This window comes from Pipistrellus hanaki (genome assembly GCF_964339955.1).
Source record: "Pipistrellus hanaki genome assembly, chromosome: 3".
Lineage (NCBI taxonomy): Eukaryota > Metazoa > Chordata > Mammalia > Chiroptera > Vespertilionidae > Pipistrellus > Pipistrellus hanaki.
In genome coordinates, this window is record NC_140505.1 from 117,221,614 (window position 1) to 117,246,341 (window position 24,728).

The window sequence follows — 24,728 nt, forward strand, 5'->3', positions numbered from 1 at the left end:
CTATCCAGAAATGGAACAATAACATTCAAGACGCAACTTCATTAAGAAAACCCAAATATCTCAAGTAGGGTGCATTCCTAGAACACCTAACCTAGAAGACACACAAAACATCTACTAAATTCAAATTCAAGAAATCTGGATGGCATAGCATCCAGGTATGCAAGGATGGCACCATATCTGCAAATCAATAAACATGATACATCACATAAACAAATTGAGAGGCAAAAATCACATAATTGTATTAATTGATGCAGAAAAAGCTTTTGACAAAATCTAACACCCTTTCTTGATAACTTTCAGCAAAGTGGAAATAGAGGGATCATACCAGGACATAATAAAAGCCTTATATGACAAACCTACAGCCAATATCATATTCAATGTGCAAAAACTAAAACCATTTCCCCTAATAATAGAAACAGGACAGGGATACCCACTTTCCCCACTCTTGTTCAACATAGTAATGGAAGTGCTAGCCATAGCCATCAGACAAGAAAAAGAAATAAAAGGCATCCAAATTGGGAAAGCAGAAGTATTATAAAAACTGTTACTATTCACAGAAGATATGATATGATATTATACATTGAAAACCCTAAAGATTCTATCAAGAAACTACTAGATTTAATAAATGAATTTGACATTGTAGCAGGATACACAATTAGCACCCAGAAGTCTATCACTTTTTTTTATATACCAATAATGAGCTCACAAAAAGAGAAACAACAAAAACACTCCCATTTACCATTGCACCAAAAAATAAATTAAGATACCTAGGAATAAACGTAATTAAGGAGGTAAAACACCTGTACTCAGAAAACTACAGAACGTTGAAAAAAGGGTTAGAGGAAGACATAAACAAATGAAAGAATAGACTGTGTTCATGGGTTGGTAGAATCAACATCATTAAAATGTCCATACTACCCAAAGCAATCTATAGATTCAGTGCAATCCCCATTAAAATACCAAAGGCATATTTCACAGACTTAGAAAAAAAATTCTCCAAAAATTCATATGGAACAACAACAAAAAACAAAAACAAAAACAAAAAAAGACCCAAATAGATGCAGCAATCTTGAGAAAGAATAACAAAGTTAGAGGGATCACAATACCAGATATCAAGCTATATTACAAAACCACTGTTCTCACAACTGGCTGGTACTGGCACAAGAACAGACATATAGACCAATGGAACCAAACAGAGACCCCAGAAATTGACCCAAGCCATTATGCTCAATTAATATTTGACAAATGAGGCAAGAACATTTAGTGGAGTCAAGACATTCTCATAAAAAATGGTGTTGGGAAAATTGGACAGATACAAGCAAAGAAAAAAAGAAAGAAAGAAAGAAAGAAAGAAAGAAAGAAAGAAAGAAAGAAAGAGAGCAAGAGAGAGAAAGAAAGAAAAAGAAAGAAAGAAACTAGACCATCAACTTACACAATACACAAAATAAACTCAAAGTGGATAGAGGACTTAAATGTAAGATGAAAACCATAAAAATCTAGAAGAACCCATAGGCAGCAAAATATCAGACATATGTCATAGTGATATCTTTACTAATATAGCTCCCGGGACAATTAAAACTAAGGAGAAAATAAACAAATGGGATTACATAATGGGAGAATATACTTGCCAATGTTATATCCGATAAGGGCCTAATCTCTAAAATTATAGGGAACTCATACAATTTAACAAAAGGAAGATAAACCATCCAATCAAAAAAGGGGGCAAAGTACTAAACTAGACACTTTTCAAAAGTGGACACACAGAAGGACACAAGACATATGAAAATATGCTCAAAGTCCCCAATCATCTGAGAGATACAAATCAAAACGACAATGAGATGCCATCTCACACCTGTCAGAAAGGCTATCATCATCAGACAAGTGCTGGCGAGGATTTAGGGGAAAAAGAATCCTCGTGCACCCCTAGTGGGAGCGCAGACTGGTGCAGCCACCGTGGAAAACAGTGTGGAGTTTCCTCAAAAAACTGAAAATGGAACTCCCATTTGACCCAGTAATCCCACTTCTAAAAATATATCCAAAAAAAAAATCAGAAACACCAATCAGAAAGAATATATGCACCCTTATGCTCATAGCAGCACAATTTACAATAACCAAGATTTGGAAACAGCCTAAGTGTCCATCAGCAGATGAGTGGATTAAAAAGCTGTGGTACATCTATATGATACAATACTATACTGCTGTAAAAGAGAAAGATCTCTTACCATTTGCAACAGCATTGATGTACCTGTAGAGCATTATTCTAAGTGATATAAGCCAGTTGGAGAAAGGAAAGTATCACATAATCTCACTCATTTCTAAAATATAATTAACAACCTAAACTGATGAACAACCTTCAGCCCACATGTCACATTGATACCACTGTAATGAGCTAGGAAAGGAGCAAAGGAGGAAGCCAGTCATAAGCCTGTTGTCTGGGCAGATTTAACAGGAAGCTGCAAATTTGCACTCCCCAGGAAACCACTGTCCTATTCCATGCAAAACACTAGGGGAAGGGATCCAACATAGGAATACAGACACATGCCCAGTAAGGCTGGTGTGATGTAGGGAAGGTACTTGTCTGTCAGTCACACCTGAAAGCAAAGATCATTGGCCAGAATGAGTGTGGCCATTGCAAGCAGGTGAAAATTTGAGAATATATAATCTCCTAAACAAAGGAGTTCTACTCTTGTGTTCTTAGTTTGTTGTTGGCTTCTTTGCACTTGCCTGTGTTTCCACCACAGCCATGTGAACCTGCAGACCCCACATGAAATGGACTGATGGATGCAGCAGGGAACACAAATTATGCTACCCTGATGCTGTATTGGACTATACAGATATGTAAAGGAAACTCTGGACACTAACTATGATTTTAGCCCTACTAAAAACCAGATACACTTGTACTCTGACTAAGCAAAGGGAAATGGAACTTTGGAAACTCAGGGATTTAATTCCATGAAAATAAAGCTTTCTACTTTATGCATCCCCCAGTGTGAGTCTCATAAAAATTGTTTTTGTCAGAATATTCCAAGAAATCCACCCCCACTAGAAATCAGAGAGACGAGGACCTTTCCTACCTATTAATAACATAAATAACAAATAAATCTAGTAATTGAAAATCACTGAGATTTGAGAGTTGCCTGCTTGCTATCTATAATAATAAAAAGCATAATTGCTAGTTAGACTGTACAGCCAAACGACTTTCCAGTCCAGATCATTCTGGACATCCTCCCAGACGAAACTGTGGTTGCAGGGGCCAAGACAGAAGCAGTTAGAGGCAATCAGACAGGCACATAGAGTGATTAGGGGAGATAAGACAGACAGGTGAATGGTTAGGGGCAATCAGGTAGGCAGAGTGGTTAGGGGCGATCACACAGGCAGGCAAAGAGATTAGTGGCAATTAAGCAGGCAGGTGAGTGGTTAGGAGTAAGCGTTCCCAATTGCAAGAGGGTGCAGCTCTGGCTGAGGGACCCTCCATCCCATTCATGAATTTCATGCACCAGGATTCTAGCCTATATATATAAAACCCTAATATGCAAATAGACTGAATGGAGGAACAACCGAGCAACAAAAAAACAAAACAAAACAAAAAAACAGTTGCTATGATGTATGATGACCACCAGGGGGCACACAAAGAACATAGAAGGTGTTAGCAGAGGGCAGAGTGTGGAGCATGATGGGCATTGGCTGCAGCAGGTTGGTGGAGCAGACGAGTGGGAGCACCAGACCAAGGCAGGGCACTGGTACCTGTCATCAGGGAGAGCCTCTGGTTACTAAAAATTCTCTGCGCCCATATGCTGTGGTCCCGTCCACTGTTCGCACCTGCTCCTGGCACTGGAATCACCGCTCAGACCCACTGCCAGCGCACTGTCCGCAGGTGAAAGCAGCAGCTGCCATCTTTGATCACCCCTGATGGCTTCTCCCCCTCCCCCTGCTCCTAAGGAGCTATGGGGGCAGCAGTTGCCACTCGCACCTGCTGATGGCACTGGCCCTGCTTGCACCCACTGCTGGTGCCAGCCCCAGACACATATGCCATCAGCATATGTGAGCATGGTCGGTGCTATCAGAATATGGGAGAGGAGGCAGTGGGACCGGGGCTGCTGGCAGACAGAGGACCCTGGGCCACAGTGGGAGGGGCAGGGCAGGGGTGTGGAGGATGGGCTGAGACCCGCCCCTGTGCCCACCACAGCCTCGTGGCCCACAGTTCCTTTCAAGGTGCACAAACTCATGCACTTGGCCCCTGGGATAGAATAACCCAGTGAAAGATGACCACTACATCTCTTCTGATATTTCACCAAAAGATTAATACTAACCTGAATGACAATTGCAGCCTTTTCCATCTGTTCTTGGATATTCACAGTGTTTTGTACTTTTTCTTCCTTTAAAATAGTTTGATTTTTGATGCTGGACTCTGGCTGGGATCTCAGGAGTCCTGATGAAGCAGTATGCAGTTTTGTAGATAAATGAATCCGTCTGCGCACAGTGTAACCACGCCAGTATGCCTGGATGACTTTAGCTGCCATACTATTATGAAGAGAAAAGAAAACATTTTTAGTTTCTAAAAACACATAGTTGTAGATAAGAGTTCCTTCCTTATCAGCTATATTTGTAAACTTGGACTAAATAAATTATTTGAAAATAAGACATCACCTTTTGTTTAACTTTAGTCATAGAAGTAAAGATAGCATGGAAACTTCCAAGTCTGAAGGAGAGAAATGGGGCGGTAACTTTGAGAGGGATGTGATTACGAGGAACTTTTTTTTTTCTTTTAAGGAGGAAGATATTACCTAGATTTTGCATGCTACTGAGGATGATGATCCAGTAGATAGGGAGTAAAAGAGATTATGTAGAAAAGAGGGGACAAAAATAGGAACCAATGTTAGGTTGGCAAGAAAGGATGAGATCCTGTTCATAGCGGACAGATCAGAGGAAGAAGAGCCCCCTATCCTGAAGAGGTCTTTACTAGCTTCACTTTCCTTCATGCTCATAATCAAATACTTAAATCAGACCCTTACAAAGCCCAGTAGTTACTTCTAACATGTTCCAAACCTACATGTTTGCCAAATTCAGGCACTAAATCAAATCCATGCCTGGCTTTTTCCATATCCCCTTAGGCAGCCTATCAACATTAGCAAAATTTTAATAATAATATATATTGATTATAAGTGGATTCTCAATGTGCTTAATTATTTAATTCTTCCTAAATGAATATGCTTCCTTTCTCACACAGGACTCTTATAGAGATAAAGAGTTTAGTCTAAATGCTAACTATTATCTTAATATTTCTTCAAATCCCTCAGTTTAGTTTAAAAGTCTTATGAAGGAAAACTAATTCTTGCATAATATCCTTCTCCAGTGCTTCCGTGAAACTGTTTTTAATGATTTTATTATTGTCAAACCCAATGCTATCTTCTTCTACCCCATTCTAGTCACTTAAAGCAAAGGGGAATTATGTGATAAACTCTGTCAGACATGACTAGATTTTTTTATAGTTACACATTTATGGAAAATTAGAAAGGAAAAATGTAACCATATTCTCATTATTTGGCACTATTCTTATTATCACTACCACCACCACAATTATCATCACCATCATCTTACCTAAAGCCTTTAGAAGCCTTCAAACTATTTTGCTATGAATAGAAAATTCAAGTTAATGGATAAAACTTTTGGCCTAGGACCTTGGTCGGCAAATTGCATCTCACAAGCCACATGCGGCTCTTTGGCCCCTTGAGTGTGGCTCTTCCACAAAATACCATGGCCTGGGCGAGTCTATTTTGAAGAAATGGCATTAGAAGAAGTTTAAGTCTAAAAAGTGTGGCTTTCAAAAGAAATTTCAATAGTTGTGCTGTTGATATTTGGCTCTGTTGACTAATGAGTTTGCCGACCACTGGCCTTGGATAAACTGCTTGTACTCCTAATACTTGGACACAAATAATCACTGCTAAAGAAAAACACAGACCCCAAATAGCATCCTTGTGCTAAAAGCCCATGATAACAAATTCAGGTTTAATACCTAATCTAATTACAGATTTGATTCTCCCAGAACCAGAACCTTAATCAACCCATCTGTAATTTTCTGGTCAAGCACCCATAAAGGAAACAGTCATATGCTGCCCCGCTGTTCCTCATACAAATAAGAGACTATCTGCATGATAAAATTTTTCCTGTTCTCTTCCCCCAAGAAAAGATGCCCTGGCTTCAAAATAATCCTTCCTTTCTTTCTTAATAGGCACCTTGCCCCCTGCTTCTTCTTACAAAAACCTTCCATTTTATACAAACCCCCATGGCTCCCTTCCCGTTGATTCATGAATCACTTAATAAAGCCAATTAGATCTTCAAATTTACTGGGTTGAATTTTGTTTTTTAATGTCACAATCCAACAAATCATTTCCTTCTCTTAGGGTGAACAGAATTTTGTACATTTTGCTATGGATTTAACTCACATCGAACCATCAATTCGTTTCTTCATCTTTTGAACAAAAAATAAGTTATACCATTTTAAAGCACTATATATATATAAAAGGTACTTCAAATGTCAAAGAGTCCAAAAAAAATTTGCAATGTATATAATTGGTAAAGAATGAGAAACTTTTAACACATTTAACCTTGTATTTTACTAGAGGCCAGCTGCACAGAAATTGAGCATGGGTGGGGTCCCTAGGCCTGGCCAGTCATCAGGGTTGATGGGGGCCAGGTCAATTGGGGCCCAAAGGCTCCAGCAGGGTCAGGACAGGAGGTGACAGTCACCAGGCCGGGCATGGAAGGAATGGACGCCAGATGCTGATGCCACCATTGTCAGAGCCCCACCACTGTGCGGTTCTCTGCCTCCCCCACTCCTCCTTCCCTTCCCTCGCTGCTGCCACTGGATAGAGCACAGGAGGTTGGCTGCCAGCCCTGAGGATGGAACCAGCCCTGGGAAAGGGGCCACGTCTGCCACCACCCACTCCCAATTTCCTGTTCCAGCCTGGGGGCTGGAGGGAAGGACCATGGAAAGTTGGTGGCCATGGGGGAGAGACTGGGAGTTTGGCCCACTGCGGGAGGTTGGCTATGGGAGTGCACTGACTACCAGGGGGCAGCTCCTGTGATGAGTGTCTGCACCCTGGTGGTCAGTGTGCATCATAGCGATCAGTAGTTCCAGTCTCTTAGGCTTTTATATAAGATATTTTTCACCAGATACACAGAAGTTTTACTGATTGTAACCACGAATTTCTTCTAAAGCTGACCAGTCATTGTGTGTCTGAATTTCTTGGCCCAATATCATCAAAAATTCCCAAGAGGGGAAAATGTAGATGAGGGATATTTTATTCAGTGACACTAACACATTATATTGAAAGCATATATTGAAAGTGAAGATATATAAAGGTTACTTTAGGGCTTCCTGAACATAGGATGATCTCCATGTTGAGTAAAACAACTCCTATTACACTACATCATCATCATCATCATCATCATCATCACCTATTTTTAGCAAAAATCATCATAATAAAAATGTCCTTAGCTTAAGAATATATGTAAATCACTTAGGAAACACCTCTAAAACTGACAGCAAATATTCCTGAATCACTCAGTGGCAAGATTCAGCAAGCAGGTATACATTTTATTTTTCCTTTATTCTTTACATGTTTAGTATGTCAATATTTTCAGTTTTTCATCCTTCCTTATTATCATTTGGATATTTTATATACTAGAGTCCCAGTGCATGAAATTTGTGCATGGGGGGTGGGGAGGTATGTGTTCCTCAGCCAAGCCTGTACCCTCTCCAATCTGGGACCCCTCAAGGGACCCCCATTTAAACAGGCAGTCTGACATCTCTCTCACAATCCAGGACTGCTGGCTCCCAACCGCTCACCTGCCTGCCAGCCTGATCACCCTATAATCATCCCCCTGCCAGCCTGATTGACAACTAACTGCTCCCCTGCCAGCCCAATTGCCCCTAACTGCCATACCCTGCAGGCCTGGTCCCCCCCTAACTGCCCTTTCCTGCAGGCCTGGTCCCTCCAACTGCCCACAGCTACAGGCCTGGTCACCCCTAACAGCCCTCCACTACAGGCATGGTCCCCCAACTTCCCTCCCCTGCTGGCCCGGTCATCTCTAACTATCCTTCACTGAAGACCTGATCACACCAACTGCCCTCACTTGCAGGCCCGGCTACCCCTAATTGCCTTCCCCTGGAGGCCTGGTCCTTCCCAACTGCCCTCTCCTGCAGGCTTGGTCCCCCACAACTACCCTCCTCTACTGCCTGGTCACCCCTAACTGTCCTCTCCTGCAGGCCTGATCACCCCCAACTTCCCTCCCCTGCAGGCCTGGTCCCTCCCAACTGCCCTCTCCTGCTGGCATGATCCACCCAAAACTTCCCTCCTCTGCTGGCCATCTTCTGGTGGCCATCTTGTGTCCACATGGGGTGGCCATCTTGTGTGTTGGAGTGATGGTTCATTTGCATATTATCCTTTTATTAAATAGGATGGATTTAGAAGTTCTGAATATTGTTTATGTGTGTTTAGAGTTATCAACACAATAGGATATGTGTTGGTGGAACAAAAAAGATATAACCATGCAGAAACTTCATTTCTTTAATATGACCTTTTCTCCTTTCTTTCATTTTGGTGCAAACTGGCCACATCCAGCACCCCAAATCACCTGCCTCCTCTCTTGTAGAACCACTCCCTTAATCATTAAGCCCTCAGTACAATGAGGTTCTTTCTGATCAGCATCAAATAATCTTAGGGGGAAAAAGCCTAGGTGTGTTGACCACAGAAACAGTGTTTCCATCTAACTAGGGATAACATGTAGGCCTCAGTCTATTTCAGCTCAATGCCCAGAAAAGCCATGGCTGACACCAGGACCAGATGCACTGATCAACTACTCCTTATCCCTAGTGCCAATCAATCAGAAGAGACCATGACCATAGTTACTTAGTCACCATGATTAATTATGTTTCCCATGTATAACCCATTAACTAGACAACATAGAGGAGCCAGGTCTTTGAGCATCCCTCACCTGTCTCTGAGCATGGGACACTTCCTAAAAATAAAGTTCTTCTGGCTGGAGAAAATGTCCAAGTTTATTTCAATATATAATCAGGTGAGTCATAAGATGTGAGACCCAAAAAGGCATTGGGCAGTTGAGGTTTCTATGCCATTCTGGAGCAAAGGGTAAAGGAGCAGGGTTGTGGTTTGGGATTTCAAAGGGCAGGAAGGCAATTCAGATAGAAATGAAAAGACAGTGGGTCACAGAGAGGACTTGGAATAAATGAACCTTGTCACGTTCTTCTCTATCATACATTAGTTTATGGTAAATTACAGTTATCTGTGATGATATCACCATTCCTAGAGAAAATTATTTAGTTAAATTCCTTTAGGATATTAACCAGCTTAAAATTAATACCTCATAAGGCATATTTTGGGGGCCACAAAACTTTGGTCCCCTCATATGCTACTTCAAAATTTGGTGCATTGGCATAGTTAATATTTTAATTTGGAAGCTTTGAAAGGCATGTGGAAGAAGGGGTTTTTGACCTTCCCAGGAAGCAGGTCAGAAAATCCTCACAGGAGAGTTGCCCTCCTGATAGCCAGAGGAAAAAAGCATTTTTATCCCAAAATAAAGGACAAGAGGGACATGAATGAACAGCCCTTGCTAAATTTCCTGTTTACTACTCTTAGTTCATAGCCTGTGTCATATCATATTTTTCTAGGACCATTCATTCATCATTGAACCTAATATACAAATGCTCAGGTTTAACTATTTCTTTGGGTCCTCATTTTAATGCAAGCTCCTATGTAACATAAAAGTTATATTAAATAAATTAACATATATACATTTCTCTCATTCATCTATCTTTTGTTATAGGGGTCTCAACTAAAAACTTATTAGGATAGAAGAAAAAAAAATTTCCTCCTACATAGCAAAAGCAATCAATTATGTAAATTGGTAAAATGTCAGAAAATGTTAGACTTCTTAGGTAAAATTTTTAAAAAATATTAGGAAATACATGTTAGTTTCACTATATGAAAACTGTTAATATAGCTCCCAGAAAATAAATTACCATTAGCACTGAAAACTCCTGAAAGAATGAAGATTGGGAAAAGCAAGATTAGCTATTGTGATAATCCATGTTCAACCCTGTTCAGCCTTGTTATTAAGGAGAAGTTGAATTTGACCAGTTTTAATTTTGTTGGCTTGACACTGAGGCCCAAAGCAAAAAGAACAGAAAAAGTTGACAGGCCAAAGTAAAAACAAGTCTGGCAGTTCTAAAATAAATAAATAAAGCCAACCATTTCTTTTTAAAAGATTTTTACGGTTAACCTAGAGGCCCGGTGCATGAAAATTCATGCACTGGAAGAGGTGTCCCTCAGCCAGGCCTGCCCCCTTTCTCAATCTGGGAACCCTCAGGGGTGGGAGGTGACCTAGCAATCAGGGGAAGGTAACACCCCATCACTCCTGCTGCCACTGCAGGCAGCACAAGCTTCAGCCAACCCTGGTTACTTGAGCCTTGGGCCAGCCCTGGGTGGCTGGGCATCCAACATCTGAGGCTTGCCTGTGCCTCAGGCTGGCCATGGGTGGCTGGGGGACTGAAGGGACTGGAGGACTCCGGAGGCAGGCAAGCAGGGCTGAGAGGACTAGGTGCTGCCAACTTGGGGCTGTGGGCGCCACCATCTTTGAAGGTGGGGCAGTCAATTAGCATATTCTCTCCTTACTGGCTGTGGATGCTGCCATCTTTGTGATGGTATGAGGGTCAATTAACATATTCCACCTTTATTAGATAGGATGGGGATTTATTTTATTAATCTAAAAGAATATTGCCCAACCTTAAAATTGTTATTTCAAAGAAAACTATAGCACATGGATTCTAATACTGGCATAGATGCTTACCAAATGTTTACTGGATCAATGAGCAAATAAATAGAATATGAAAAGATATATTTTTAAAAATTAAATTATCTGAATATTTAGAAAGTATTTTTAGAATAATTCTTAAGAATCTGATAATTCTTATTATTTTTAGAATAAGTAATATTTTTCTTTAATTCTTTTCTCAATCACAGTTCACATTTAATATTATTTTGTATTAGTTCTCCTGTAAAGCATAGTGGTTCGGTGATCAGATACTTCACAAAGTGGTCCCCTTGATATTCCCTATACCCAACTAGCACCATACATAGTTATTACAATATTATTGACTTTATTTCCCTTATTGCACTTATACATTTCCATGACTATTTTGCAACTACCAATTTCTACTTCTCAATTCCTTCATCTTTTCCATCCAACGTTCTTCTTCCCTTCTAGCAACTACCGATCTGTTCTTTGTATCAATAAGGCTGTTTTTTGTTTTGTTTGTTCATTTATATGATTCTTTAGTGAAGTCACATGATATTTGTTTTTCTCTGACTTATAAAATAATACAGTATGTTATTTTATTCTTAAATTTTATTTTAATTATGTAGACATTAGAGGCCTGGTGCGTGAAACTCATGCACTGGGGGTTGGGAGTATCCCTCAGCCCTGTGTGTGCCCTCTTGTGGTTCAGGACCCCTCGGGGGATGTCCGCCTGCCAGCCTAAGCCACAGTTGGACATCCTCTCTCAGTCCGGGCTCTTGTAGTAGGGGGCCCCGAGCTCCTCACAGCTCCCCTGCAGCACAGGCAGGAAAGGCTCCCCGCACCGCTGCTGTGCTCGCCAGCCGGGAGCCTGGCCTCTGGCTGAGCGGCGCTCCCCCTGTGGGAGCACACGGACCACCAGGGGGCAGCTCCTACATTGAGCATCTGCCTCTTGTGGTCAGTGCACGTCATAGTGACCGGTCATTCTGCTGTTCAGTCGATTTGCATATTAGGATTTTATTATATAGGATTAGAAAGCAGAAAAATAATTTTATATTCACTAGTTTTTAATGAAAAACTAGTCAATTAAATCAGAATCTGCCACAAGTCAATCAAATTAATCTGTGCTATAGTCTATGCTAAAAAGAGGGGAGATCTTCCAGATATTCTTCTGGACAAAGCCATGGTGGCAGAACTGTGGGACTGAGGCAGAAGCGGCGGGGGGTGGGGGTGTGGTGGGCAGTTGGGAATGAGCAGGCCAGCAGGGGGGGGGCAGTTGGGGGTGGTCAGGCTGCCGGGGGGGGGGGCAGTTGGGAGCAATCAGGCCGGCATGGGGGGCAGTTGAAGGCAAGCAGGCCAGCAAGGGGGGGGGGGGGCAGTTGGAGGTGAGAAGGCCAGCAGGGGAGACAGTTAAGGGTGATCAGGCCAGCCGGGGTGTGTGTGTGTGTGTATGTGTGTGTGTGTGTGTGTGGCAGTTAGAAGTGATCAGACTGGAAGGGGGGGCAGTTGGGGGCAATCAGGTCAGCAGGCAGAGTGGTTTGGGGTGATCAAGCAGGCAGGCAGGTGAGCTGTTAGGAGCCAGCAGTCCTGGATTGCTAGAGAGATGTCTGATTGCTGGTTTAGGTCTGTGGGACAGTCGGACATCCCCCGAGGGGTCCCAGATTGGAGAAGGTGCCATGGTGAGGGACACCTCCCCCCGCATAACCCCCCCCCCGCCCCCCGTCCCATGCACAAATTTCGTGCACCAGGCCACTAGTTAAAAATGTGTGTATATTATAAGAATATAATTAAGGGGATTAATATAAAATATAATAATGATTTAAATCCTTTACCAAGTTATTGTTTGGTAACATTGATAAGATTCGCTATAAAAAATATATACTGTAAAAGAAAAGTTATCTATAAATCTTACATTTCTCCATAATTTTCAATATTTGGGTGATTCTTCAGCAGGAAGCTCGTCATCGCTGTTTCCATGACTGGGATTCTTTTGGTGGGGATACTGCTTGCCTTGCTGTCTTCTATTTTCCGGTCTATTATTTTTTCCTGATTCATCCCTTCCGTGTCTTCACATAAGGAGTGGGTTAAAAGGGAATGATGAGAACCAGAGTCCATCTGTTTTTCAGAAATATCTGGTAAGTCAGGTTTACGTTTGTCTGCATAAGAGTGAAGGATTCCATTTTGCAGAATGCTGTCACTGTCTGTAGGAGCCAAATTATTTTGCTGGGCTTCTGATTCACCTCTGTTGGTGATACCCACATCTCCAAATTCATGTGCATATCGAAATTGATTACTAAGTTCCATTAACTTCTTAAAATGATGACAGAGATTTTCTGCATCATCCAAGGTGAATATATTTCTGAACAAATAATGACAACAATTAATAACAAGATTATATCTGCAAATATCAAAACTTGTACAGGTTTTGAAATTTTCCCTCTGTGGCCTGATATGAATGTGAAACTTGACTATAACATTCATTTTAAAACTTCTGATTGCTTAGATAAAAATTGATATAATTTCTAACAAAATTTGAAAATATTTGTTTAGTTAATATAGATCTGTTAATCCAGACAAAATGTCTGGAAATTTTAGGGCCATTTTTATTCTAGGTATTTTTGGTTCAAATGAATGAGAAAAATCTATGCTTTCCCTACCATAAACATGAGAAATCATGTCTGCCTAAATTTGGAGAAGTTATTTATTAAATATAGTTAAAAGTACTTTCTACATTGACACTTGCCATGCAAAATATTTGTATTGGACTTTTAAACAAAGAACTTCTATTATGGGAAAGTTTTTATTCCCATTTTTATCTGGAAAAATAATGCATTCCAAAGAAAATTCAAATACTTTAAGTCATAAATGGTTGTTATTCTCTTGAACAATTGTTTGATTTCTGAATTATTGAGGTTATAGCTTGTGTAAGCAATCAAACTTCCACTTTGCCAGGTTACAGCTCTCAGTAGCAAACGTAAAGGACTCTGCATTTATATAAACCTTATTCTTGTCTACATTTTATTTATCTTCCTTTATTTCTGTTTTAATATTTTTAATTTTACTTACTTCAAATATATTGAATATAACCCCATATTTTTAATTTTACTTACTTCAAATATATATTTTCTGTATATAACCCCAAGCTGCCTTAAATTTATTCTGAAACAGTATAAAATACAAAAATATGTATAAAATTTTATCAATAGCATACAGAATAAAAGATATTTTCTATGATGTAGAGATAATTAGATAATCCCTAACAGCACAAAGGATTGGATGTTTATATGCACTCCTCCAATATATTTTTTATATTTTATATTTCATTAATTTTGTTGGCTATTGATGCAGAAAGGTTCAATTCAATATCAGAATATCAAATGCTTATGGCTAGGTTTTAAATTTACCACCATTTATGATCAAATATATAAAATACTATTTTCCATTTTCAATGCTAATGACAATAAATTTTCAAAGAAATTGAGAAATATACATTTTATCATGAAGGATATCAAAGATCACTTTGACATAAAAAATTGTATATTATCCTACATTTACAAAAAGATATAAGTTGAGGTTTATGCAACTATAAATCTAAATAATCTGAGTAATTTTTCAAAGTAAACATTAATTATGCATGAAAATTTGGATTATTTTGAAACTATGAAGTTAATTTTTAACATGAACAGACTATATTTTAAAACATTTAAATAGCAAAACTATATCATATAGATGAGTATCTATGAAAGTACAAATAGTAATATTTTAAGAACACAATTTCATAATTAAGACATTTGGAAGCCCATATTATTGTTCCAGTTATAATAAAGCTTCATCATAAGTGAAATAGGAGATCATTTTCCTTTTTCATTTGTGTTTTCTGCAGCAATGCAAATTAGGAAAAAAATTATTGAAAGATCATTTGTAATTCATTGCTAATAATGCATTCAAAATTTGGGATGGGGAATGAGTTTTCTTTTATGTTATTTGATTAGGATTTTACTGTGTTTCTATACCCTGAAGGTGAGGACTGCTTTGTTCCACTGTGCTCCCCTAATACCCTGATAATAAAACCTACAATCAAAGAGGCGGAATGACCAGAACGACCAGAGACCAGAACGACCATGGCCCCTTGCCCGGCCAACTAAGCCCCCAGTGGGGACCCCCACCCTAACTGGGGGCATGGCCAGCCTGAAAACCACCCATGGCCCCTTACCCTCACCAGCTCTGCCCCCTAGCGGGGACCCCCCACTCGGATCAGGGGCATGGCCAGCCTACAAACTGCCCACAGCCCCTTGTCTCTGCTGGCCCTGCTCCCAAATGGGAACCCCAACCCCAATCCAGGCCCCAATCAGGGCAGGCTGGCTGGCCCCTACCTGTGCCCTGGGCCTCTATCCTATATAATAAAAGGGTACTATGAAAATTGATCCTACTGTTGGAATGACCAGAACGACTGCTTGACCAGTCACTATGAAGTACACTGACCACCTCTCAGTCCCTTTTCCCAGCCAGCAGGCTCCCATTTCCCAATAGCAAATGGGGAGCAGGGGGTGGGTGGCAGGGGACATGGGTGGCACCAGGCCAAGGCCCCCGCCCTGCCAGTTGCCCTACACAGAGGGTGGCCCACAGCGGGGGCAGGGTCAGCAAGTGGGTGAAAATGGCTGACAGCTTGGTCCCTTCCCCCAGGCAACAGGCTCCGATTGGCTGATGGTGAATGGGGAACTGGGGTGGGTGGTAGAGGGGAGTGGGCCCGGCTGCAGGCAGCTGGGGAAGATGGCCCTGATTGTAGGCCAGGCCTAGGGACTGTACCCATGCACAAATTTTGTGCGCTGAGCCTCTAATAGAAATATAAAATACTTGAGACCCCGTGTAAGAAATTCATGCACTTGGAGGGTGTCCCTCAGCCCTGCCTGCACCTTCTTGAATTCCAGGACCCCTCACCCTTACCACCCACCTGCTCGCTACTCTTTACGCTAGGCTCACTGATCCTTAGCACTGCCGTGGAGGAACAGCCATGAGCTCCTGCATTGAGCATCTGTCCCTTGGTGGTCAGTGAGCAACATAGCCACCGGTTATTCTGGTTGTTTCACCATAACGGTCACTCAGGCTTTTATTATATTGTTGTGATACTCCTTGTATATATAAATATTATCTATATTATAAAACTTGCCTTACTTCATTGCAACTATTTATTTATCTAATTTTTCTCTGATTGTGTGTTTTGTCTACAATAATTGCTGAATAACTTTATAATTAATAGAAAGATTGAATAAATGTTTACATCTTATGTTGAAACTATCCTCATGCTTTATTTTATTTTACCTAATATTTTAACTTTTAAATAGCATTCAAAATAGATATTGATGTATTTCAAACAATGTAAAAATGATGTCAGATTTTTTGAAGGGAGACTATCCCTAAAACACACTGTTCTAATCCAAAAAAGGAATGATTATATTGACCAGAATATTTTTAATCATATGTACAAAATGCATTATGTATTTTAATTATGCCAAGGTAAAGATAACAGTCTTACCTTTTTCCAGTAATATAGTTTTCAATTAGTAAGTTGAATTCTGTAATCTGGGACTGACAAAGTAACAGGAAACATCCTAACTCTGATTGATAGTATTCTTCAATGTGGCTTTTTGAATAAGAGTCTAGAGTTTCACCATTAAGGATTCTTAGAGCAGGTAATATTTTAAGCAAAGAATGCCTATTGAAAGAAAAAAAATATTGAAAAGACCCAAAAAAACTAACTTCATATTGAAGGAAAAGAACAAAATACATGGATTAACACTACTTCACTTCAATATTTACTATCAAAATACAGAAATCAAGAGAGCACAGTAGCATTGGGAAAAGAATAGATAAATAGATCAGTGGAACAAAAGAGAGAGCCCAGAATTAGACCTGTGCAGATATCATCAATTAAGCTTTGACAAAGAAGCAAATGCATACAATGGAGAAAAACTAAATGGTCCTGGAACAACTGGACAACCACATGCAAAAAAAAAAAAAAAAAAAAAAAAGTATAGACACAGGCCTTAAAACTCTTCACAAGCTCAGCAAGATGGCAGCTGGCAGGACCGCGGTGAGGGAGAGGGTATGAGTGAGGGAGGAAGTGAAAGAGGCATGTGTGTACGTGTGAGATGTGGACATGTGTGGTATGTACGTGTGTGTGAGAGAGACAGTTAGATCTCACAAAGTCTCAGGAGCTGGAAGACCAGGCTTTCCTGGACAGAGAACCCCTGCCATTGCCTTGGGAACTCCCCAGGCTACAGGGCTTGGGCACGGAGCACATATCATCTTGAAGGGGAAACATATGTAATACTTTAAACAATAAATAATTTTTTAAAAACCTCTTTACAATGATTAACAAATGGATCACAAACCTAATATAAAATGCAAATTACCTAGAAAATAAAATAGGGAAAAAATTTAAATGACCTTTGGCATGGTAATGACTTTTAGGATACAACATCAAACACAATTCATGAGAGAAATAATTAATAACCAAACTTCATTAAAATTATATATTGAAATTATATTTTACAACTATCTATATATATAAAAGGCTAAGCGACCATCACATCTAGAACAACCAAACCGATGCCTGAACAGGCTGCATAGGGCGACCAGGCCCACAGAGGGGGGCGGGGGGGAGGGAAATTGGGAGAAACCAGATCAGCAGAGGGGGGGGCAGTGAGGGGCAACCAGGTTGGCAGGGGGGGGGCAGTTGAGGGTGGCCATGCCAGCAGGGGTTGCAACAAGGGGTGACCAGGCCAGTGGAGAGGCACTAAGGGGCAACCAGGCTGGCGTGGGAGCAGTTAGGTGTGATCAGGCAAGAAGGCAGGTGAGCAGTTAGGAGCCAGTGGTCCCAGATTGTGAGAGGAATGTCTGACTGTTGGTTTAGGCCTAATCCACATCTGAAGATATCACTTAATTAAGTAAGTGGTCCAAAGGGCCAACAAATGTCACCATGCATACTGTAAATAGTTATAATGTTGATAGTCTTGCTATTAGGTAAAAGTTATCACAAAAGATGTATAATTACATCTCCCTTTATAAAAGTCAAAAGAAAGAATACTATACTTCTTATTATTTTACTTTCTCAGGATATAGATGATTAGCTTCCCTACCTCTCTACATCCCCCCATGAAAAACAAATGCCTTTTTTAGTAGATTGGAAGTTACCAGTGTTTGCCAAAAAATTACCATGTTTACCAAAAAATGTGAAATAAATAGCATATATTGTGTTTCTGGCTGGATTCATTTGAAGGTCTGGTTTAAAAACAGAATGTTATCCTATATAATAAAGAGGTAATATGCAAATTGACCCTCACACACTCACAAGATGGCCGCCTACCACCAGGCAGGCTGAGTGGGAAACCAGGCTGGCAGGGGAATTAGTGAGGGACTACCAAACAACTGAACAAGCAGGATGCGTGGGGTGTCCAGGCCAACAAGGGTGGCAGTTAAGGGCAACCAGGCAGGCAGGCAGGTGAGTGATTAGGAGCCAGTGAGTGGTTCAGGATTATGAGAGGGGTGTCCAATTGATTGTTTAAGCCCGATCCTGGGGACAAGCAATTGGGCATCCCCCAAGGGGTCTTGACTTGGAGAGGGTGGAAGCTGGGCTAAGGGTACCCCCCTCCCATGCAAGAATTTTGTGCACCAGGACTCTAATATTAAGATAATAGCTATTCATCACAGGTGATGAGGTAATTAGAGGTGCTGATCACAGATGAACATTCTATGCTAATGAAAGCCTACGTGGTCCTCGCATCCTTGTGCCCTCACCCAATGCCCCCTCATGTCTTCACAAAATGGCTTCCACAAGATGGCCACCCTTACATTGTTACAAGATGGCCACCACAAGATGGCTGCCACAAGAGGTCCACCACAAGATTCCTGGCAGGGGAGGGCAGTTGGGGATGATTGGACCAGGGCTGCCATTGGTTTTATATAAATGGTATGAAAGTTTCTTAGAAAAATATTCCTGTGAGACTGAAAATAGAGAGTACATATAAAATATATAGATGAAACCAGTTTCCTATTTAAAAATGTGAAGATAGCCAAAACCGATTTGACTCAGTGGATAGAGCATTGGCCTGCGGACTGCTAAGGTCCCGGGTTTGATTCTGGTTAAGGGCATGTACCTTGGTTGCAGGCATATCCCCAGGGTAGGGTGTGCAGGAGGCAGCTGATCAATGTTTCTCTCTCATCGAAGTTTCTAACTATCTGTCTCCCTTCTTCTCTGTAAAAAAATCAATAAAATATGTTTTTTAAAAAGTGAAGATAATATATTAATTAAAATAAAATAAGTGTTTATGTTACAAACAAAATAATTAAAAATAAATAAATTCAAAAGTAATAGTGAACATTAGGTTTGTGTCTAGGTGTGCAGTTGGTACTACGTGGACTCTATTCTGATGTTAGCAGACATCACATCATCAAGGGACAAAATGATACTTTTATTATCAAATACTATATTTTAGACATGGTTATTGATATAGATATTATTAATTAAATATACCATTTTAGCTATAGGGAATAATTCTAGAGTTGGTGGTTCAACAGGACTTGAATTTCTACTTTTGGAATATTTTAATGTTACATTTATCATCTTTATATTAAAAAGTTACCAAATGATTTATATTAGTCAGAATATTTTGAACTTCATTTGAATGTAAAAAATTCATTTGCTTGGGCACTTCACAAGTGTGACAACATCTTGAAATGTGTGATTTATATAATAACTAAAGTGGAGTTAGTCTTTTATTTTAAAATATTTTTCTTTAGGTTTTGTTTGTTTGTTTGTTTTTTTTAAATGAACAGTTTTCAGATCTGTAACAATAATGCATGGATTGTCTTTAATTAAATTCAAATATGGTCTTATAAAAGTCTATGATAAATATATTAGAAAGTGCTGTAACAAGCTTATTCGTGGATAAGAATAAAGTGTATCTCAACATTAGTTTTTTTCCAGCTGAGTTTCTCTTAGTCAAAGGCTGAATCAATATTTCATTTAGTGAAAACTTCCTGGTGAATATTCTGTCACTTAAGAAGCTCTATTAATCATTAATAAGTGAAACACATTCCCAAAGGAGATTCCAAACTGAGTCTCTGGTTTAAGTTCTAAATATATATATATATATATATATATATATATATATATATATATATATATTTTTTTTTTTTTTTTTTCTTTTAGCACATCAGTTTTGTTCGAGCCATCACTGGCTAGACATGAAAGTAAAAAGCCAATTGGGAAAACCTACAACTAATCCCTTTGTTGGTATCAAGGGGTTATGTAAAGTTCATTGGAACATACTGGTTAAAGTTTGAGTCGGTACTTTCATTAGTAAATCCATATTTTATAGATTATGAGATATTAAACCCTTTAGATAAATGAGTCTTTTTAAAATTATGAAAAATTAAGCCAACTAATATGTGAAATTTGATATGTACTATTTTCAAGTTGGTATTACTCTAGTTCAGAAAAGTTCATTTAAATATAAAAATTATAATAGCTAAATTGTGTATATATTTATAATATAAATACTACCTATTTTCTTTCAGTATTATTTCTAATTAAATATTTTCTTCAAGACTGTAAAGTATATATAGTTAAGTGTAACATGTGAATATATATATATATATATATATATATATATATACACACACATACACACACATACACACACATACACACACACACAGACAGATATATATATATATATATATATATATATATATATATATATATATATATATATATATATATCTGGGGGAGTGCTGCAGGGCTGGGTGAAAAAGACGAAGGGATTGATAAAAATATATTCGTCATAGACACAGACATCAGCATAGTGTTTACTAGAGAAGAAGGGAGAGGGTGGGGGGGAAGTGGAAGAGGGTAAGGGGGAGATAAATGGTGATGGAAGGAGACTTGACTTTGGATGTGAACACACAATAAAATACACAGATGATATATTATAGAATTGTACACCTGAAACCTATACAATTTTATTAACCAATGACACCCCCCAATAAATTCAATAAAATATTTAGATTTTAATAGATTGATATAAATATATTTACCAAAATCATATTCTATTAAAAAATAAGTGTTTATACTTCATATAAACAAAAATAAATTTGAAGATTATTTAGGACACTAGAGGCCTGGTACATAAAAATTCAAGCTCTTGGGGTGTCTCTCAGACCAGCCTGCGCCCTCTCGCAGTCCAGGACCCCTTGGGGGATGTCTACCTGTCGGCTTAGGCCGGGTCCCCAGGGATCAGGCCAAAGCTGGTAGTCAGACATCCCTCTGGCAGCCCAGGAGCCCTTGGGGAATGTTCAACTAAAGGCTTAGGGCTGACCACCATGGGAAAGCTCCTCTGTAGAGCATCTGCCCCCTGGTGGTCAGTACACATCACAGCGACGTCATTCCACAGCTAGGACAATTTGCATATTGCCCTTTTATTATATAGGACTAGAGGCCCAAGGCGCAAAATTTGTGTAAGGGGCTTAGCCCTCGCAGCTATGGCAGCTTGCCCCAGCCTTCGTAGTCTGGCTTTGTCTAGAAGGTTGTCCTGAATGTCGTCCAGAAGGTAGTTCTGCTGTCTGGTCTAATTAGCATATTACACTTATATTTATTATAGATAGTTTTGTTTCTAGTTGTAACTGGAAGCATGACAGCTCCTTGAATGGAAACTGATACTGGATCAGCAGGAGAATCCATGTCTTACCTGTCCAACACCTAATAGAAAACCATTGCCCCTAAAGATGTGGCTCTGAATCATGGGCACAATTACTTATTTTATTTTTCATCTACATAGTTACTTTGGAAAATGATAGCTATTTAAAAACAGCCCACCAGGTATTTTCATTATAAATAATATTTCCTGACAAGTAGAGTCTTTTGGACATAATTATACTCTTCTTTCTGTATGGAAGATTTCACTCTAAGATCTGGATCCTAGAAATAAGGACCCAAGACTTGGGGTTAATGCTTTAAATTCCCAAGCAAGAAAAGCACAGACTTTTAACACAGTCACTGACCTCCTTTTCTCAGTTATTTCCTTCATCAGGATGTTTTATGTGTTTGCATAATTTTTTTAAACTTGATTTTAAGTCTTACCAAACTTGAGAGGTTTAACTCAAAGTTTTCCTCTTCAGGGAAGGCAATGTTTCTTCATTGCACTAAATTAAGGTGGTATTCCCAAATTTCTAAACCATATCTATACCTTCAATAATTATTAGTGTTAGGTACTAAAATCTAAGAGTTAAGAGCACAGACTCTGAAACCTCACTGCATGGTTTGAACCTGGGCTCCTCCACTTGCTAGTTGTATGACCTTCAATGTTATTTAGTCTTTTCGTGAACTAATTTGCTTGAAATATAAAATGGGGATACCAATTAATAATTTAATTATGCATATTGTAGGGATTAAATGAGAACAGTGCTGCCACAAAATAAGTGCTATTTGAGTGTTTGCTATATTAGTTTTCATGGTTATCATTCTTTGCTATCCCTCACAAGATCACAAAAATTACTTGAATTCTTGGGTTACATTGAATTTCCTTTATAATGTCCAACATAGTATGATACTATTTACCTATGGTAGGCACCCCCTAAATACTTGGAGACTGGGGACCTAAATATAGTCTCGTTTCCCTAGAAATAGACAATGGTAGATTTTTGTGTGTTCCCAGGAATTGTTCTTAAAAAATATGTATATTATCCCACTCAATTCTCACAACTACCCTATAAGACAGGCACAGGTTTTTATCATCACTTTATTAATGAGGATTTTGAGACTTGGGAAAGTTATTTGCCCAGAATCACACAGTATGGGGCAGGATTAGAATGTACTTGTTTAAAACACAGTGATTTCCAAGCTTTAGTGTGTATGGAATCATACTAAGGGCTCAGTAAAGGACAGATAAGTCATCATCCCCTAGTTTCTAATTAAGTGAGTCTGGATAGTATCCAAGATTTTGCATTACTAATAGATTCCCAGATGATGATAAAGTTGGTGGTCTGGGGATAAGCCTTTGAGAATCATTGCAGTGGATTATACTCTTTCTCCTATTCTACACAACTTAAACTATACTTGGAAGCATGTTTGTAAAGCAGAAATTGACAAGTTCTGTTCTAAAACATGTGAATTCATATAAGTTTTCCTAAAAAACAACATTGTAATATTAAAAATTTATGCGGAAACCGAGCTTTGAAAGAAGAAAAAAAAACTTTCTGGCAAAGGCAATATCTCTACTGTGATACACAAGTTATCACAAGTAGCAAATTAAACAGGTGTTTGACTTGGTGTAAAATTTCAATTTTCTTTAAAGACCAATTAACAAATACAGGAAACCAATTCAGGGGTGGGAAAAAGTAGGTTTACAGTTGTGAGTATACAAAACAGAGTTTATACTTGTATAGCTATTAATTATTGTTTTATCTTCTTTTATTCCAACTGTAAACTTACATTTTCCCAACCTTGTACATCTGGAAAGAGAGTGTTAGAGAGGTTAGCAGAGGCCTCAGACAAGGGAGGCAGTAGAGACTACTCCCTAAACTCTCTTGTCTTGTTCTGCAGGTAAATTTAACCAGATATAGAAATTTTGAACATAACCAGATCACTGGTTCCTCTGTAAGATACTCTATAATCCTTCTGAAGTTATCAGAACCAGAACTTCCTTGACTGTGGTCATGCATCATTGGGAAACCAAGTCAGAGCAAAGAGTCAACTGCTTCTGCCCTAAAGTCGGATGTCATACCAACCCCTTTTTAAATGTTAAATTCCTTCTTTTCTATATTTTGTTCAAAACTGTTGTATTTTTACTACATGTTTGAATTGATAAGACTTGCTGACTTGATCCAAACTCTGAGGATCCTGAAACAAATGTTTCTACCTGAACTTTAATAAATGATTGCTTTTCCCTATGCTTGCATATTGCCGACTCCTCTTGCTGTATTGGGTTGCACACCCAGTCTATTTTTAACTTTGTTCGGCCTTGATGTATCCATGACCTGACACGACACAAATGTCAAATGTATAATAAATCATGTTGAATCTTTTAACAAATGCATGCTCTGAACATTAAAAGAAACACAAGTTTAGGCCAGAATCATCACCAAAGTGGACAAACCCAAGTCTCAGTATTCTGGGATGCAATTCACCTGGATCTGGGTAAATGAGCAATGATCTGAGGGTGTGAAAGCAAAAGGCAAAAACATGATAGGAATCCACATAGGGCACAGGGCTCAAAATAATTCTGACCAACTAAAGTTGAAATAAAGCAAATAAGAGGTATTAGGGAGAATACTCAGAAACTCAGCACCATAGCAGGGAACTACATTAGCACTAGTCTAAATATTTCCCACAGAACTTAAAAGCAAGCTTTGAACACATCTCACTAATTCCAAGTGACTTAGCTGCTGCATGTCAGAAACAAAATAGTTGCCATTTAATTATTTTAAAATATGATATCAACAATATCAAATTTAAAATGTCTGTAATACAACCAAAATTGACCAGTTATACAAGAAACAGGAAAATATGACCCAGTCAAAAAAAAGAAAAAAAGAAAAAAAAAGAAACCATTGACATCCAAACTCAAAATGTAAAAGTTGATGGAACTAGCAGACAAGAATGTAAAAACAGCATTATAAATATTCCGTTCAAGATGATTCAGGAAAACATGAGCATGATTAGGAGAAAAATTACAAATGGTGTAAAAGGCATAAATGAAACTTCTAAAGATGAATAACAATACCTAAAATTTAAATTGAAAAATAGTCTGGATGAAGTAAATTACCGAACACATCATTATCAAAATGTTGAAAAGCATTTATAAAGAGAACATCTTAAAAATATCCAGAGACAGTCCTGGCCAGTGTGGTACAGT

At 39.0% G+C, this 24,728-nt stretch overlaps 1 protein-coding gene across 1 annotated transcript in view; it reads right to left on the bottom strand.

Moving 5' to 3' along the window:
* LOC311618890 (leucine-rich repeat- and IQ domain-containing protein 1-like) overlaps positions 1 to 24,728 on the bottom strand; it is a gene marked incomplete at its 3' end in the record, with an annotated part of 227,460 nt that overhangs the window by 123,035 nt on the left and 79,697 nt on the right. Inside the window, exons 14-16 of the mRNA XM_084876624.1 lie at positions 16,349 to 16,528; positions 12,728 to 13,174; positions 4,311 to 4,521 (exon numbers count right to left, since the gene is read on the bottom strand). Coding sequence (XP_084732750.1) covers positions 4,311 to 4,521; positions 12,728 to 13,174; positions 16,349 to 16,528 — 838 coding nt within the window. The remainder of the gene's footprint in view (positions 1 to 4,310; positions 4,522 to 12,727; positions 13,175 to 16,348; positions 16,529 to 24,728) is intronic.